At 44.3% G+C, this 13,151-nt stretch overlaps 1 protein-coding gene across 3 annotated transcripts in view; it reads right to left on the bottom strand.

Moving 5' to 3' along the window:
- The window catches only part of MAMDC2 (MAM domain containing 2), a 63,462-nt gene extending 60,584 nt beyond the window's left edge, over positions 1–2,878 (bottom strand). For 2 of the 3 annotated variants that reach the window (XM_026795090.2, XM_026795091.2), the window contains exons 1-2: positions 2,739–2,878; positions 2,210–2,323 (exon numbers count right to left, since the gene is read on the bottom strand). In XM_026795090.2, the coding sequence (XP_026650891.2) occupies positions 2,210–2,323; positions 2,739–2,805 (181 nt within the window). In that variant the 5' untranslated portion in view covers positions 2,806–2,878. Of the gene's footprint in view, positions 1–2,209; positions 2,324–2,414; positions 2,702–2,738 lie in introns of those variants that run through there. The other variant, XM_005489646.4, reaches the window with a different exon arrangement.
- Between the last annotated feature and the right edge of the window lie 10,273 nt (positions 2,879–13,151).

Genomic DNA, 13,151 nt, shown 5'->3' with positions numbered 1-13,151 from the left:
GAGTGGAATTTTCTGGGCATGGTTTTAGTTATATTTACATCACCTTGACAGTTTGGCACAAGACTACACTATTGAGACATTTATAAGATGCAAGAACTTGCACTGCAAGTCACATAATCCCTGTTAAAGACCCACTGAATGCAAAGTTGCTTTGTTATTTTAAAATGTTATTTGTGCAATTTCTATAGCACAAACAACATTTTAAAATAATAAAGCAACTTTGAAGCAAAGCAAGGAGAAACTGGACAATTCAAAGCTAAGCTGTGTCTCCTGTTCTCAACCTCCTCTGTTGTCCCAGTAAATCACCACAGGCACATACACTGACCAGCAAATACCAGGACACAGTGCTGCCAAAAGGGGCATGGTTTTATAAGACAAAAGAATGAAAGAGCGTCTAAGGAAGGTTAGTTTTGCACACCTGCTGTGTAGATTAGAATGGATTCTTTTCAGCTAGGTTTAGCTGTGATTCTATGAATGTATTTCTGAGGAGACTAATAGAATACCTTGTGTGCCAAATGTTTGCACAGAATGTCTTGCTATGATCAAATTACAGACTGCACAAAAACTGTTTATAATGGAAATCCTGACAGAACTATGCCTATTACGAGAGCTGGTATACCACACATCCTCCCAGAGTACAGCAGTTTAGTTAAGTATCTCTGAAAATGAGATGTGCAATAACAGAAGCCATGCAGCTGCTGGTCTGTTTGTTTGTAAAGAAAGATCAAACTACAGTAACAAAAATTGTGTTCTGTGCACCAAAAAAAGCAGGCTGCTGCTGACCCAAAGCCCTGATCAAAGGTCCCTATATCCTGGAACATTGCAGCGTGGATGTGCACAACATGATACACACCCACTCGTGCAGGTTTTGCTCCCAGCAGCTCCCAGTCCCTTGGAGCTGAATCAATACCACTACCATGTGGCTGCCTGTAAATCACAAGGAGGAAGTAAGTGCTGCTTTGCAGACAGACAGACTAGGAGGGCATGGTGTTGGGAGGCATAGCTGGGACAGAAAAGATGGTAACTAAATTTATACTAATACAGGAAATTTCAAAAATACAGGAAAATCGATGTATATTTAAATAAATAAATACACTAAGAAATATACATCAAATAAGAGAAAAAGCACATATTCAATTATTACGTCCTTGCAAGCTTTTCTGAGTTAGGGTTTTTTGTACATTCTCAAAGCCTACTAAGTAAACTAAAAAGTAACAATGAAGGTGACTTATTTTGCATAGGTGAGAACTGGGTATGAATCAGAGGGAAAAAATAGTTTTTCTCAAATGAGAGACAAGTGGAATATAAAACTGGACCAGCCAGTTTTGAATGGAGCACTGATTAATTGTTTCTGAGAAGCTGTCTATCTCTTTGTATCTGTACTCACCTCTTCATTATTCTTGGCACGTGTTTTTGGACTTAAAAACTTTAAAAACACATAGTCTCTCTTTCTGTGTGAGCACAGCTTTGACTTCATGAATGACAATTTGGTGAACACATAATCAAAACTAAATTATTTTATTACCCAGTTATAACTATGCTGTGTACATTTTTGTTTAGTCTTTTGTTCATGTAGATTCTGTCAAATATTGGAGCCCACACTGAAAATTTACCAAGCAGTCAGAGCTGCATGGACACTGTGCAGTGACTGATTATTCTTTTCAACAGCATTTAGTCTTGTAAAGCCTAGTACAACTTACTGAAAGACCTCACTTTTTCTGTTGAACTGGACATACTATAAATCGAAGAAAAGTATTAATTGAACATGTCGCAAAGATACTCTTGGCAAAGACTGTCTCTTGCCCTCGAAATGCATCCACTTTTGGAGTAGAACCCAAAATACATTTAGAAAGAAAATAATGCATAAGGAATGCACAAGGAAAATAATGCGTAAGGAATGGCACCGATGTGACTGGTCTCTTAAGAAAGAGGTCTTATAAAAGACACCTTTTCCCAACAAAACGTGAAAGACAGAGAAAGCGAGGAGACTTCTGAGGCATCCTGCAGAAACCTGCGGAGACACCGGTGCCGGGGGAGCGCAGACGCCTCCCCGCAGGGCCAGCCCGTTGTCAGGGGGAGCACAGGGAGGATCCCGACGGTGGCCGTTCCCCGCGAGCACCGGGCGGCCCCGCCGGCACCCGGGATGGGGCCGGGGCAGCGCCGGGGGAAGGTGAGCGGGGAGCTGCGCCCGGAGCGGCGGCGCTCTCACCTTCGCCATGCAGCGTCCAGGGCAGATGCGCGTAGTCCCACTGGTAGCCGCAGGCGCTGTCCTCGAAGGTGCACGACCCGGGCGAGAGCAAGGCCGCCCCGGCGAGCCGCAGAGCTGCAAGGACAAAACGAGCCGCGGTCACGGCGCGCCCGGCCCGGGGGCCGCCGCCGCCCCGGAGCCCGGGCGGGCGGGAGGCGCCGCTTACCGAGCGCAGCGAGCAGGCAGAGGCGCGGCATCTTCCCCGGGGCGCGGAGAGCGGCGGGAGCGCGGCCTGGGCACCCCGGCCGGCGGGGCGCGGGCAGGGCAGGGCAGCGGCCAGGCAGGCGGGGCAGGCACGGGGAGGGACCGCGGACAGCGCGGGGGGCGGCCCGTGCCGCTCCTGTCGCCGAGCGGGGCTGGCCCCGACGGTGGCCCGGGGCCGGAGCGGCTGAGGCTGCAGTGCCCTCCAGAGCGGGGGCTGCCGCCGCCTCTTCGGGCAGCCTGCGGAAGAGTATCCCTCCCCCCGCGCGGGGAAAATGTGCTTTCGTACGTTTAAGTGTTGTTTTCCCGCGTTTCAGCTTGTACGCGGCGCATCGCTCCCGTCCTTTTTCTACCATCGCTGGGTACCACTCGAAGAGCTTGGCTCTGGATGACGCAGTCCCTGTCAGGTGTTTGTGCACAACAGGAAGATCACCACTCAAACACATCTGCAGAGGATGAGGGGGCTCCCACTGCACCAGAGCTCCCGTGTTAGCACAGCTTGCCTGTCTGTCCTTCCCTTCCACTAAACCGGACCTTCAGAGGACCATGGCAGGGTACCCTGGCACTTTTAGCTAAGAATGGTCCAGCAGCTGCTGAGATGCTCCAAGTGCTGTAGTTCATCGGTTTACAGAGCAGCTCAGGACTGGACCACAAGAGACATCCAGTCCAAACTCTGCTCAAAGCAGAGCCAGCTTTGAGCTTGGAGGTTGCTCAGTTGGGGTTAGATAACCTCCTTGCTGGTTTCCAAGGTGTTCCACCTCTTAGCAGAGGTGGCTTAGCTTCACATGTCAGCCACCAAAGTTTACAGCACCATGTGTAAACTGGTTATTAAAACTGGCACCTGCAGCCAAGGAGGTAGCAGGTGTGTGTGAATGAGATGGCATTAAAATTGCTGAAACTGGTGTAAAACCACAGTGGCCCACTAAACTCTTTTCCAAGAACTGTATAGAAGACATTCTCCTTAATAATGAATTTGTAAAAGCATTTTGCCCCTTATTGACTCATGTTTCCTGAAATCTCACCCCATCCTTTCCTGCTGCTGGTTTAATTAAGTTGTCCTCTTCACATCAGGGAGTAACATAATCAAGGCCATGCTAACCAGGCAACCTCGCAAGGGAAAACAAATGTCAGAAGCACCATTAATTGTTATATAGGAGTATTTGAGAGGTACAAAAGGCTTCTGCAGATGGCTGAGTTTAGCTCCATAAGCACTTACCCGGTTTGTTCCTGACCAGGCAGGAAATGGGTAAGAAACGTTTGTCCTTACTGCCTTTTGAGACAGGGAATGCAGAGATCTAGCATAAGGCAGGAGGCCAGTTACACCTCCTGTCTACTCCTATTTCTAAGTGAGCTTGCTTTGAGTATAAAGTTAATCCCCCCACAGGCTACCATTTGACTTTTATTAATTTGGCTCCATTTTTGCAGATTAATGGCAGCACCAGAGAAGGAGACGAGCAGCAACTAAAGTCTGAGCTTTTCCAAATTCTCTGCAGATTCTGTCCTCAATTCTACAGATACTGTCCTCACCAGTGTTTGCTTTGAAATCCTGGAAAGTACACTTAATAAAAAAAACCTCTTTGCATGCCCAGGCACATCCAAACTTTCCACTTGTTCTCAGATATTGGACACCAGTACTGTTCTCAGTTGGAAAAGGATATCAGGACTGAAAAAGGAAATGGGGTCTTGTAGTACCTTTCAGTGTTCAAGCTTCAGTCTTCTAATATACATGTGTTAATATTATTATTTTATGCTTTATATGCTTTAATTGAAATATAATCATGCATGACACTGTGCAAGTGTACTTAGGCAGAAGTCCTGGCATCTTTTCCTTTTTATGTTTATGTTCAATAAGAAAAATACAAGTCATTTGAGCCGAGTTCATCTAATCTAACTTTGCTTTGACATATCCATATTTCTTATGTCCTTTGCCCATCGTGTCCTGTGATACACAATTTCAGACAATTCTGATCTTGCCTATGAGCCAGTTTCTGCAGCTGCTGTCTTCTCCATTCTCTGTAAGTATTTTGTGCTGTAGGAATACTTCCACTGGAAAGGTAGAAGGTACTAGCAGCCAGTGGCTGTGCTGGACATTTCTGCTCCCATATGGTTTACCATTTGAGGGTGGGGTAAGAGAAGAAATGTACCCATGGGATGAGCAGGAAAAACTCCTGGCAGTATTATTTCATTTTTCTGGTTGCTATCATGTGGTACTCTTAGGAGCAAACTGCAACTGCTGCAGCTGGAGCACTGGGGAAAGCTCTTCTGCTGCTGTCTCTGGCATGAGCCACATGTTCACCAGCAAAGCAGGGACACCTATGTGCTCAGAGATGAAATTAATTTACATTCTGTTGAACTGATTCTGTATAACACTTTGGAATGTCCTGCTCTGCGCAGCCCAACATGGTTTACTCCTAACAAATGCACGTGTTCGTCATGTTGTTTCAACATTTTGTGTCTCAATTCTGTGTATTTACTCTTCTGAGCACTGAAGGTGCATCTTCCAACTGATGTTCTGAAAACTACACATGGAGACCCATGGAGCTCTCTGCTGCTTGCTGAGGGTGGGTGACTGATCTTAAGGAGCATGTGACTTTGTGAATGGAAATTGCAATCAGGGCAGTGCTGTGTCACCTGCTGAGGCTCAGTGAAGGGAATTCTGCAGCAACTGAGCTTGGCAGGATTGGCTGCTGCTGAGGGCTGTGACACAGAGCCACAACAACAGACAGGAGGGCTTGATCTGCTTTAGATGCCAAGTCATTTGCTGTATATAAGTATATATATATGAGATACATGTATATCTATAGGTAGTGCTTACAGAAAAGAGTTTAGTTAGTGACTGAGCTGAGAACTCCTTAAAAAATATTCAATTATTCTATAATATGTAGGGTTCTCATAGCAGGGAAAAGACCAGGAGGCCAATCTCAGGAAAGTTAAACCTAGGCATGAAGACACTGCTCAGTTAAGCTGACTCTTTGTGAGGGGCAACAAAGAGACCTCAGGAACGCTCTCTTACATCATAAGTACTCTCTTATATTAAAATAATCAGGCTACTTTTTAAAATTTCTATATTATTTTACTAGGACTTTACTTTACCTTTACAAACCTTGTTTAATTCCCTGTAAAGGAAAGCCAGCTGCTGGAACGATGTGGGCTCTTGCTTTACCACATTGTGGTTTCATGAAGAAGAGTAAAAGGAACAGTCAAGAATGACACCTGCATATGAAATTACTAAATGAGTTAAGTTCCAGTGATCTGTCATTTTGTTAAATCTCTGCTGGCACCAGCAAACAGCAGCTTCCTCTTTCAAAAGCCAAATGAAAAAAGGAGACACCATTCAGGTGCCAGAGAAATAGCTTTCCACAAAATGCTCAGTCTAATAGCTAATTAACGTTTTACAATTCTTCTCACATCTGAGTTCAAATTCATTTTTTTTTTTTAACCAGACAGCTAGCAGATTATTGGAAATGCTTTATTCATCATCCCTGGAGAAATTTAAAAGACATGTACATATAGCACTTAGGGACATGGTTTAGTCAAGGACCTGGCAGTGTTAGGTTAGAGGTTGGATGATCTTAAAGGTGTTTTCCAACCCCAACCATTCGCTTATTCTGTGATTCTGTGACTGAATTGTGCAGTATCTAAACATTGACTACAAGGCTGAGAGGGGGCCTGCTGGCCAGATAATGGCTCCTGAAGGCCTCTGGATATTGCTTTTAGCTACAAATTCTGCCGTTTTCTGTCAACGGAGGGTGCTCAAGTCACTGATTTTGCAGTCAGTATAAGTGATCAGGAATGTCACAAGAATACCCAAGCTTGATCCATCCTCGTGAATGCAGCTCTACAAGAGTCCCTTCTACAGCTTCACACTTCAGGCTGGTCAGCCTTGTGGAGGAAAGGAAGCCATAGGTAGGAGCTGGAGTAGCACCATCCTTGGCAAAGCAGGAGAGCCAAAGGGAGATGAGCAATCTCACAGCCATGAGAACTACAGATGAAAAAAGTAGTAGTAAAAAGTAGCCTTTCCACACGCAGCCATGTAGGGGAGTTTCTTGTAATAAGTCCAAGCTACAGCACATTGCTTCACTAACAAGAGACAGGAACCACCACAAGTGAGGACCTCTCAAGGCAAGGCTGAGCGCTAGAATACCCCAGATACTCTGCTAGGGATGAGCAGTTAGGAAATGAACTCAGGAAGAAGAAGGAAGAAATGTTACCATATTTTGGGTTTTGGGGACTAATATTCAATGAGATTTTGGTTCCTGGACAAACCCACAGAACTTCTAAAGATTCGGGCATTTTAGTGAATATTTCAGCTACTCAGGTGAGAACAAAAAGAAACGCTTCAATTAAAGCCATCCTGTGAGTGTGCTGTTACTGAGGGTTAGTTATATCTAGATGAAAAAACAACCTTTGCTGGTCAACATGAAAAGATGAATTTCAATAAGTACAGACACCTGGTGTGACCCTTGGGGTATCCTGTGCAGGGTCAGAAACTGGACTCCATGATCCTTGTGGGTCACTTCCAACTCACCATATTCTGTCATTCTGTGAAATAGAGAATAAGGACTACTTGCAAAAATATAGCCTAAATATTAATTCCAACACAAGTGTATTTTTCATTTTAAAAGGGATTCACAGTACTCTGAAACAAGATGTACCAGTGTAACTCTAGCTTGTAAATTGCAACGTTTTCCCATGAAGACAAAATTTCAGGAAAATCCAGATGGTCACAGGATAGAGTAGAAGGACAGAGTATATTTTGAACTGGAGAAGTATTATTTTGCATAAAGATAGAGTTAGGATTTGGTTTAGGGCCAGGGAAATCAAAGACCTCAGAGCTGAAGTGTCAGCAACATCTTGCTCAGCCAAAAGACCTGGGATGGCAGCTGGGCTCAGGAAAAGATGTAACTCAGAACACATCTGGAATGATGAACAGGTCTTATCCCCCACAAAGGTTAAAAGTCAGGGTCTGGGTGAGTTATCTGAAGACCACATTGGAGCAGTGTCCAATTGGCCAAAGTAAACTGTTCTTTCCAGTACAGACTGCCTATATTCTGCTGCAAATTTGAGCTCTGAAAATAGAAAGTACTGTTTTGCTCAAAAAGCATTCAAGTGCCATTATCCTCTTTGGACATTGTGGAATGAATCAGGTAAGAGAAGAAATTGTAAACAAGAATTTTTAATCCAGAAATAACAAAACACCATGGACAGTAATTTGTACCAGATGCTACAGTATACATGTAAAAGTAAATACAATTAGGCCTACAACATCAAGTATAAGCCAATTAACATCACTGATTGTTTTAAAATAAGTAACTCTTTCTTATTGTCATGAACAAAAGCCACTGGCAACGGCAGAAAACCTTTTCTATCAATGGTGTCCCTTTTGTTTATTGGTTCATTGGTTCTGTGCCTGTAACAATATACTTTTAAGATTTCTCTGAGATATCAGCTGCAGAAGAAGCAGGGGAATGCCCAGCTGTTCAAAAGCTATTTCATGATACAGAGGACTGCACAATGGAAAAAATTAGGGTTGCCATGGTAAAACGTTATTTGTGTATAAATAAATGCCCTGCAGACAGTTTCTTCCTCAGATGACATTACTTTTGCAGAACTTTGTAGAAAACAGAGGACAAAGCCAAATATGACGATATGTGCAGAGATGGAAAACGAGGGGGGGGAAAAGGAAGTGAGACAAAAAAAGGAAGATTTATTCAGTGCTGTTGAAAATCATTAGTGCCTATAGTTTAGAATTCACTGAAATGGACCTGCATGTGCCTTATCTCGCTATAAAGTAGCTTTCTAGGGGCTTCTTGAGACTGAAATAGGGTCATGAACCCCCCTGTCAGGGGCAAAATTTCTGCCCAAAAAATTATCAAAATCCTGCAAAAAAGGGTTGCCCTCTTTAAGAGGGATCTGTCACAGGATTAGTTCAGCTGTGTCAGGACCTTAGAATTCTGTCTCCTGAGTCAGCAAAGAGCTAGCAGACACCATCTCAGCATTGTATCCTTGGGGTCTGAGGTCCTACAGCTGCAGGTTACTGCACTCACCTGGCTGCTGGGCTGGAATTTTGTGTGGCTTGAAGGCATGCAGTACTCCACCTCTTAGCTGGGTATTCCTCCTGCCTGTGTCAGGCCTTTCTCTTTGTCAGCACTGGAACCAACTCTTCTGTTGAAACATGCTGAGTAGAGCAAATGCGTGTACATATGCACATAAATGAAAGACACGCTCACAGCAATAGCAGTCCCAGTTGCAACATCAAATAGGAAGTGTATGAGATTAAAAAACAAAAAACAAAAAAAAAAAGCAAAAAAACCCCCAAAAAAAAACCCCAAAGAACAACCAACTAACAAACCAACCACCACAGAAACAAAAGAGCTGACATACATATGGCATTCTTGCCTGAAGAAACTATGGCTGTAGTTTTACAAATTCATAACAAAGAGAATACTCTTTATTTTACAACAACTGCAAAGGAAATCAGGACACTCACTGAACGCTAGAGATTGCTGAGTATCACAAGAAGTACAGCTTCACTTTTACAATCCTCCAAAGAGGCAGCTCCAGCTGCTTATCGATTTTCTATTTGATATATATCATAAATATATGGGCCATAAGATGAATATATATTTAAAGCTGTGCAGGCAGGTATTGCCACAGGGTACCCCAGCCCACTCATGTTAAATGCCAGCATTTCAACAGATTACATACAAGAAAGAATTTCTGTAATGTATTGCTTACTTTGATTACAGGTCATAACTTGTTAGCTACCTGATGAAAAACCTGAATGGCAGCTCCACACTGCTCCTGCATTGCCAATTGATCTGACTTAAACCCTATTTCATGGGAAAAACTGGCCAATCTTTTCCCTGCTACACCAATTTGGTTTTCATCTGTAAATATTGTGGCACTCAAGCAGTTGTTGAAAATCTTTAGTGCAGCATTTATTACAATGGTAGGAGAAGGGAAATTGCTGGAACAAGATGGGAGATGAGAGAGATGAACAGGGTGGTTGTTTATTGTTTGCAATCATCCATTTCATTCCTCAGCAAGAGGGCAGCATGCTAATAAGCTCAGGTGTTTATCTATTTAGTGTTATTTAAACAGTTAAGGCCTAGTTGGCATCTCACCTCCCAGTTTTACAATTCAGTCTACTTCTTCCTCATTTGCCCTGTGGTTGGTGTGAGAAGTGTGGCTTCTCAAACTGAAATGTTATGTAAGCCAAGTTAAGGGAGTATAGGACCCAAATAATGAACACAAAGAATGCAAACCTGTGAGGTACAGAAAAATCCCTGTATACTTTGTATTTTAGAAGCCAATTTTCATGAAAGAGAGAGCATCACTTTGTCATTCTTGATTTGATTTCCAACCAAAAAGCCTTGCCAATCTGACAATCTGCAGGGACAAAAATGTCTTCCACAGGTTAAAATATTTGTTCCCTAGGAATTATTAGGGACTGTTGGACATTTTGAATGCTTCCAGATTGGCAGAAGGAATGACTGACTCACACTGATAATCTCTAAAGAAAAAAATTAAATCTAGAAACATTAGAAGTTCTTCTTCCTGTTTTTAAAACTAACAAACAGATGAGGTTATTTCTTCTAAAGTTTTTTACATAGGCACAAAAAGAAAAGCCAAAATTAGACCCCTTCTTGTGGCTGTGGTTTTGCCCTGTCAGCTGATGTGGTCAATGTCTCCAACAATCTGTGCACCCTGGCTACCTCATACCAGATGCGCCAGTAGTGGTCTTTGCACCAAAAGCAGCACACCATGGTAAACAAACAAAATTCATTTGTCAACCAAGCTACAATTTTGTGGCTTTCTTGCAACCATGTAGAGACAAAAGCAGTGAGTGAGGATTACAGTATATGGCAAGGTCCAAGGGGGGGAAATGACTAATTATTAATGACACTGGATATTAGGTTTCCACAATAATGTGCAGTCATGGACGGGGCCCTGTGACTGACTTACACAATACATGTATATGTTTAGAGTTGTGCTCTCTTCTGGTGTCATGGTTTGGGCCTGGCACAGAGCCAGTGCCCCCATGAGAATCCCCTCTCCCTGGTGTCTGCTGTGAGATGTGACCAGGAATAAGCAAAACAGGCTCCAGCTTAAACATAAAAAAAACTTTATTACCTAAACTACAAGAAAATAGGAAAAAAACTATAAGGAAAAAAAAATTGAAAACCTTACAAAAAAACACTTTCCCCCTTCCCACCACCAAAATTTCCCAATCCGATACATTCCCCCAAATCACCAACTGCCCAGCCTAGCACCACCCTTTAGAATACTCAAACTTCAGTCCATGAAGAGGAGAGGAGTCCTTCTTGCACCATAGGCTTCCCCTGGAAACACGCTGAAACCTCATGTGCTTCCAAGTCACTCAGCACCGCCCGGAAAATCCTTTGCCATCGTGACATCTTCCTTCCATGCCCAGTGCTCTCACCACTGTGCATGGACCAGAGCTGCTTCTAGGGCTGTCTTTTAAGGATGCCTTGTCTCACTCCAAAAAGGCACAGTCTCTGCTTTGGGACATCTGTCCCCCCATTTTTCTCCAACCCCCTGGGGCCGAGGGGTCCTCACGATGAACCCTCCTGGTTCTGAGGCATTGCCTCCCCCTAAGTGCAGTCTCTGTGTCACAGGAACAAACCGAGTCTATGGCTACACAAGAAAAGTCCAGCCAAAAGGCAACTCCAATCATCTCTCCCCACTCAGTCATCTCCACATCCTTCGGGCCAGGTCCTTGTCTCATCTCATCTCCCATCTCCCTTCTTATTCAGCTCCGAGGAGGATCAGCATTTTTGTGAAGTCCCGATCATGAAAGAAAGGGTTAAAAAATTCAGTCTCAGTCTGTCCCAGAGCTCCGGCACTCCCACACTCGCTGCTGCTCCAACCGGCACCTCCTCGCCGCATTCTCCCCCCCCGCCTTTTCCTCCTGGGCCGGCCGCTATCAAATTCAGACACCGGCTCTCTCTCTCTCTCTCTCCTGGGGGGGGGGATGGCTGCCCGAGGGCTGTCTCTTGGGGCTCCTCCATCCTTCCATCCTCAAGGGCCTCCTCACCCCCATCTCTGTCCAGGCCCAGGCCTACCACATGGCTGCCCCTCCCCCGCCCAGCAGCAGCGGCTGGACAGGGGAGGGCGATCCGACCTCCTTCCCTCGAAGTCCCAAGAGAGCCTCCAAGGTCCGAAGCTCTGCTTTTAACCCCTGTGTGTTCTCGGAGGTGTGTCCAAACCCCACTGGCCACACCAGGTGCCAATATCAAAATCTGAGCACCCATTGGTTTGACCACAGCCTCCCAGAATTCCCACTTCTTCCTGGTCAAACCACCACATCTGGTTAGGAACACTCCATTTTTAGTTCTAGCATCATAAGTTGGGTCCAATAACTAGCAAGCTGCCAGATACCCCGTTTCCAGAAGTTTCTAGATGTTAATTGGTGCTTGTTCTGAGACATGCAGGATTGCCTAAGCTGTTTTTTTCCAAGGTGAACTCTCACAGAGAGGTTTATGATTATATTGTGCCAATATCTATAGCCACCTAGAGAACAAACCAGAATTAGGGTTGAGGTGCTCAGTTACAGGTGGGCCAACAAGAACTGGTCTGAGCAGGGCTCCAGGGCAGGGCTCCCACACACATCTTACATCTATCACCATGACATAGCAACAACTTCATCAGCTTCCTCAGACTGACTGGGCCACTGCTCATCACTGTTCCGCCTGCCCCAAGCACCAGGCTTCTCACTCCTTTGTCCAGACCTAGCCTTATGAGAAGGGAGAGCTGGGCATTGTCAACACATAATCTCCTGATTAACTTTGTACTGATTTCCTTCATACTTGGCTGATGGTCTGCAAGTCATCACCCCAGTTGACAGCTTGTGAATAATAGTATTAATTGATGGTGCCCATTAGTCCCAGTTATATGACAGATGACTGTGACACTTAGCTCACCTTCTACACAGCAGTGAAGCCATGGGCTGAAAGGGCCACAGAAGCTGTATGGGAGAATAAATAGGAGCATGTTCTGCTGCTACTTGTATGGCATTGTGCATAACAAACTAAAGAAATCTGATGCTCCTGAGTTTTTAAAGAGCACTTTGTCAGCTGGAATTCCTCCCTGTAATTTCTCTATGAATAAGCTTTTCTAAAATTTACTATGAAATGTGCTTTGGAATCTATTTTTATCACAGACCCACATCACAGGATCTCAGAGACTGGCAGGTATCTCTGGAAGTCACTTAGTCAAGACCCCTGCTCAAGCGCTATCAGCTCCAGGGCGGTTGTTCAACCAGGTTTCTAATATCTCTCTCAAAATGGAGACTCCATCACCTGCCTAAGACACTGGATGCACTGTTTAATTGTCCAAGCACCAAAAAAAATTTTCTTCTCTTTAAGTAGAACTTCCCATATTTCTCTTTTGTCTCTTCATATTTCTCTTTTGTCTCATATCCTGTCACCGGGTGCCATTAGAAGAGTCTGGCTTTATCTTCTTTATGCCCCCATCAGATATTTGTACACAGTGAACTACACTGTCTTGTGCTACCTGCAGTCATGGCTCTTCCCAATATTCACATTACCAACCAATTTCTTTTTCTGTGAAATTAACAGAAACAACAGAACTTCTTTGGATTTTCAGTCACCAATGTCAGGAAATCATCTTCAGTGGAGTCTGGAAAATTTCCTGAGTTGTGCTTTACTGCATTAAC

The sequence above is a fragment of the Zonotrichia albicollis genome, chromosome Z (genome assembly GCF_047830755.1).
Source record: "Zonotrichia albicollis isolate bZonAlb1 chromosome Z, bZonAlb1.hap1, whole genome shotgun sequence".
NCBI classification, from domain to species: Eukaryota; Metazoa; Chordata; class Aves; order Passeriformes; family Passerellidae; genus Zonotrichia; species Zonotrichia albicollis.
Note: the sequence above shows the minus strand (reverse complement) of the source record. Positions and strands in the feature narration are given on the sequence as shown.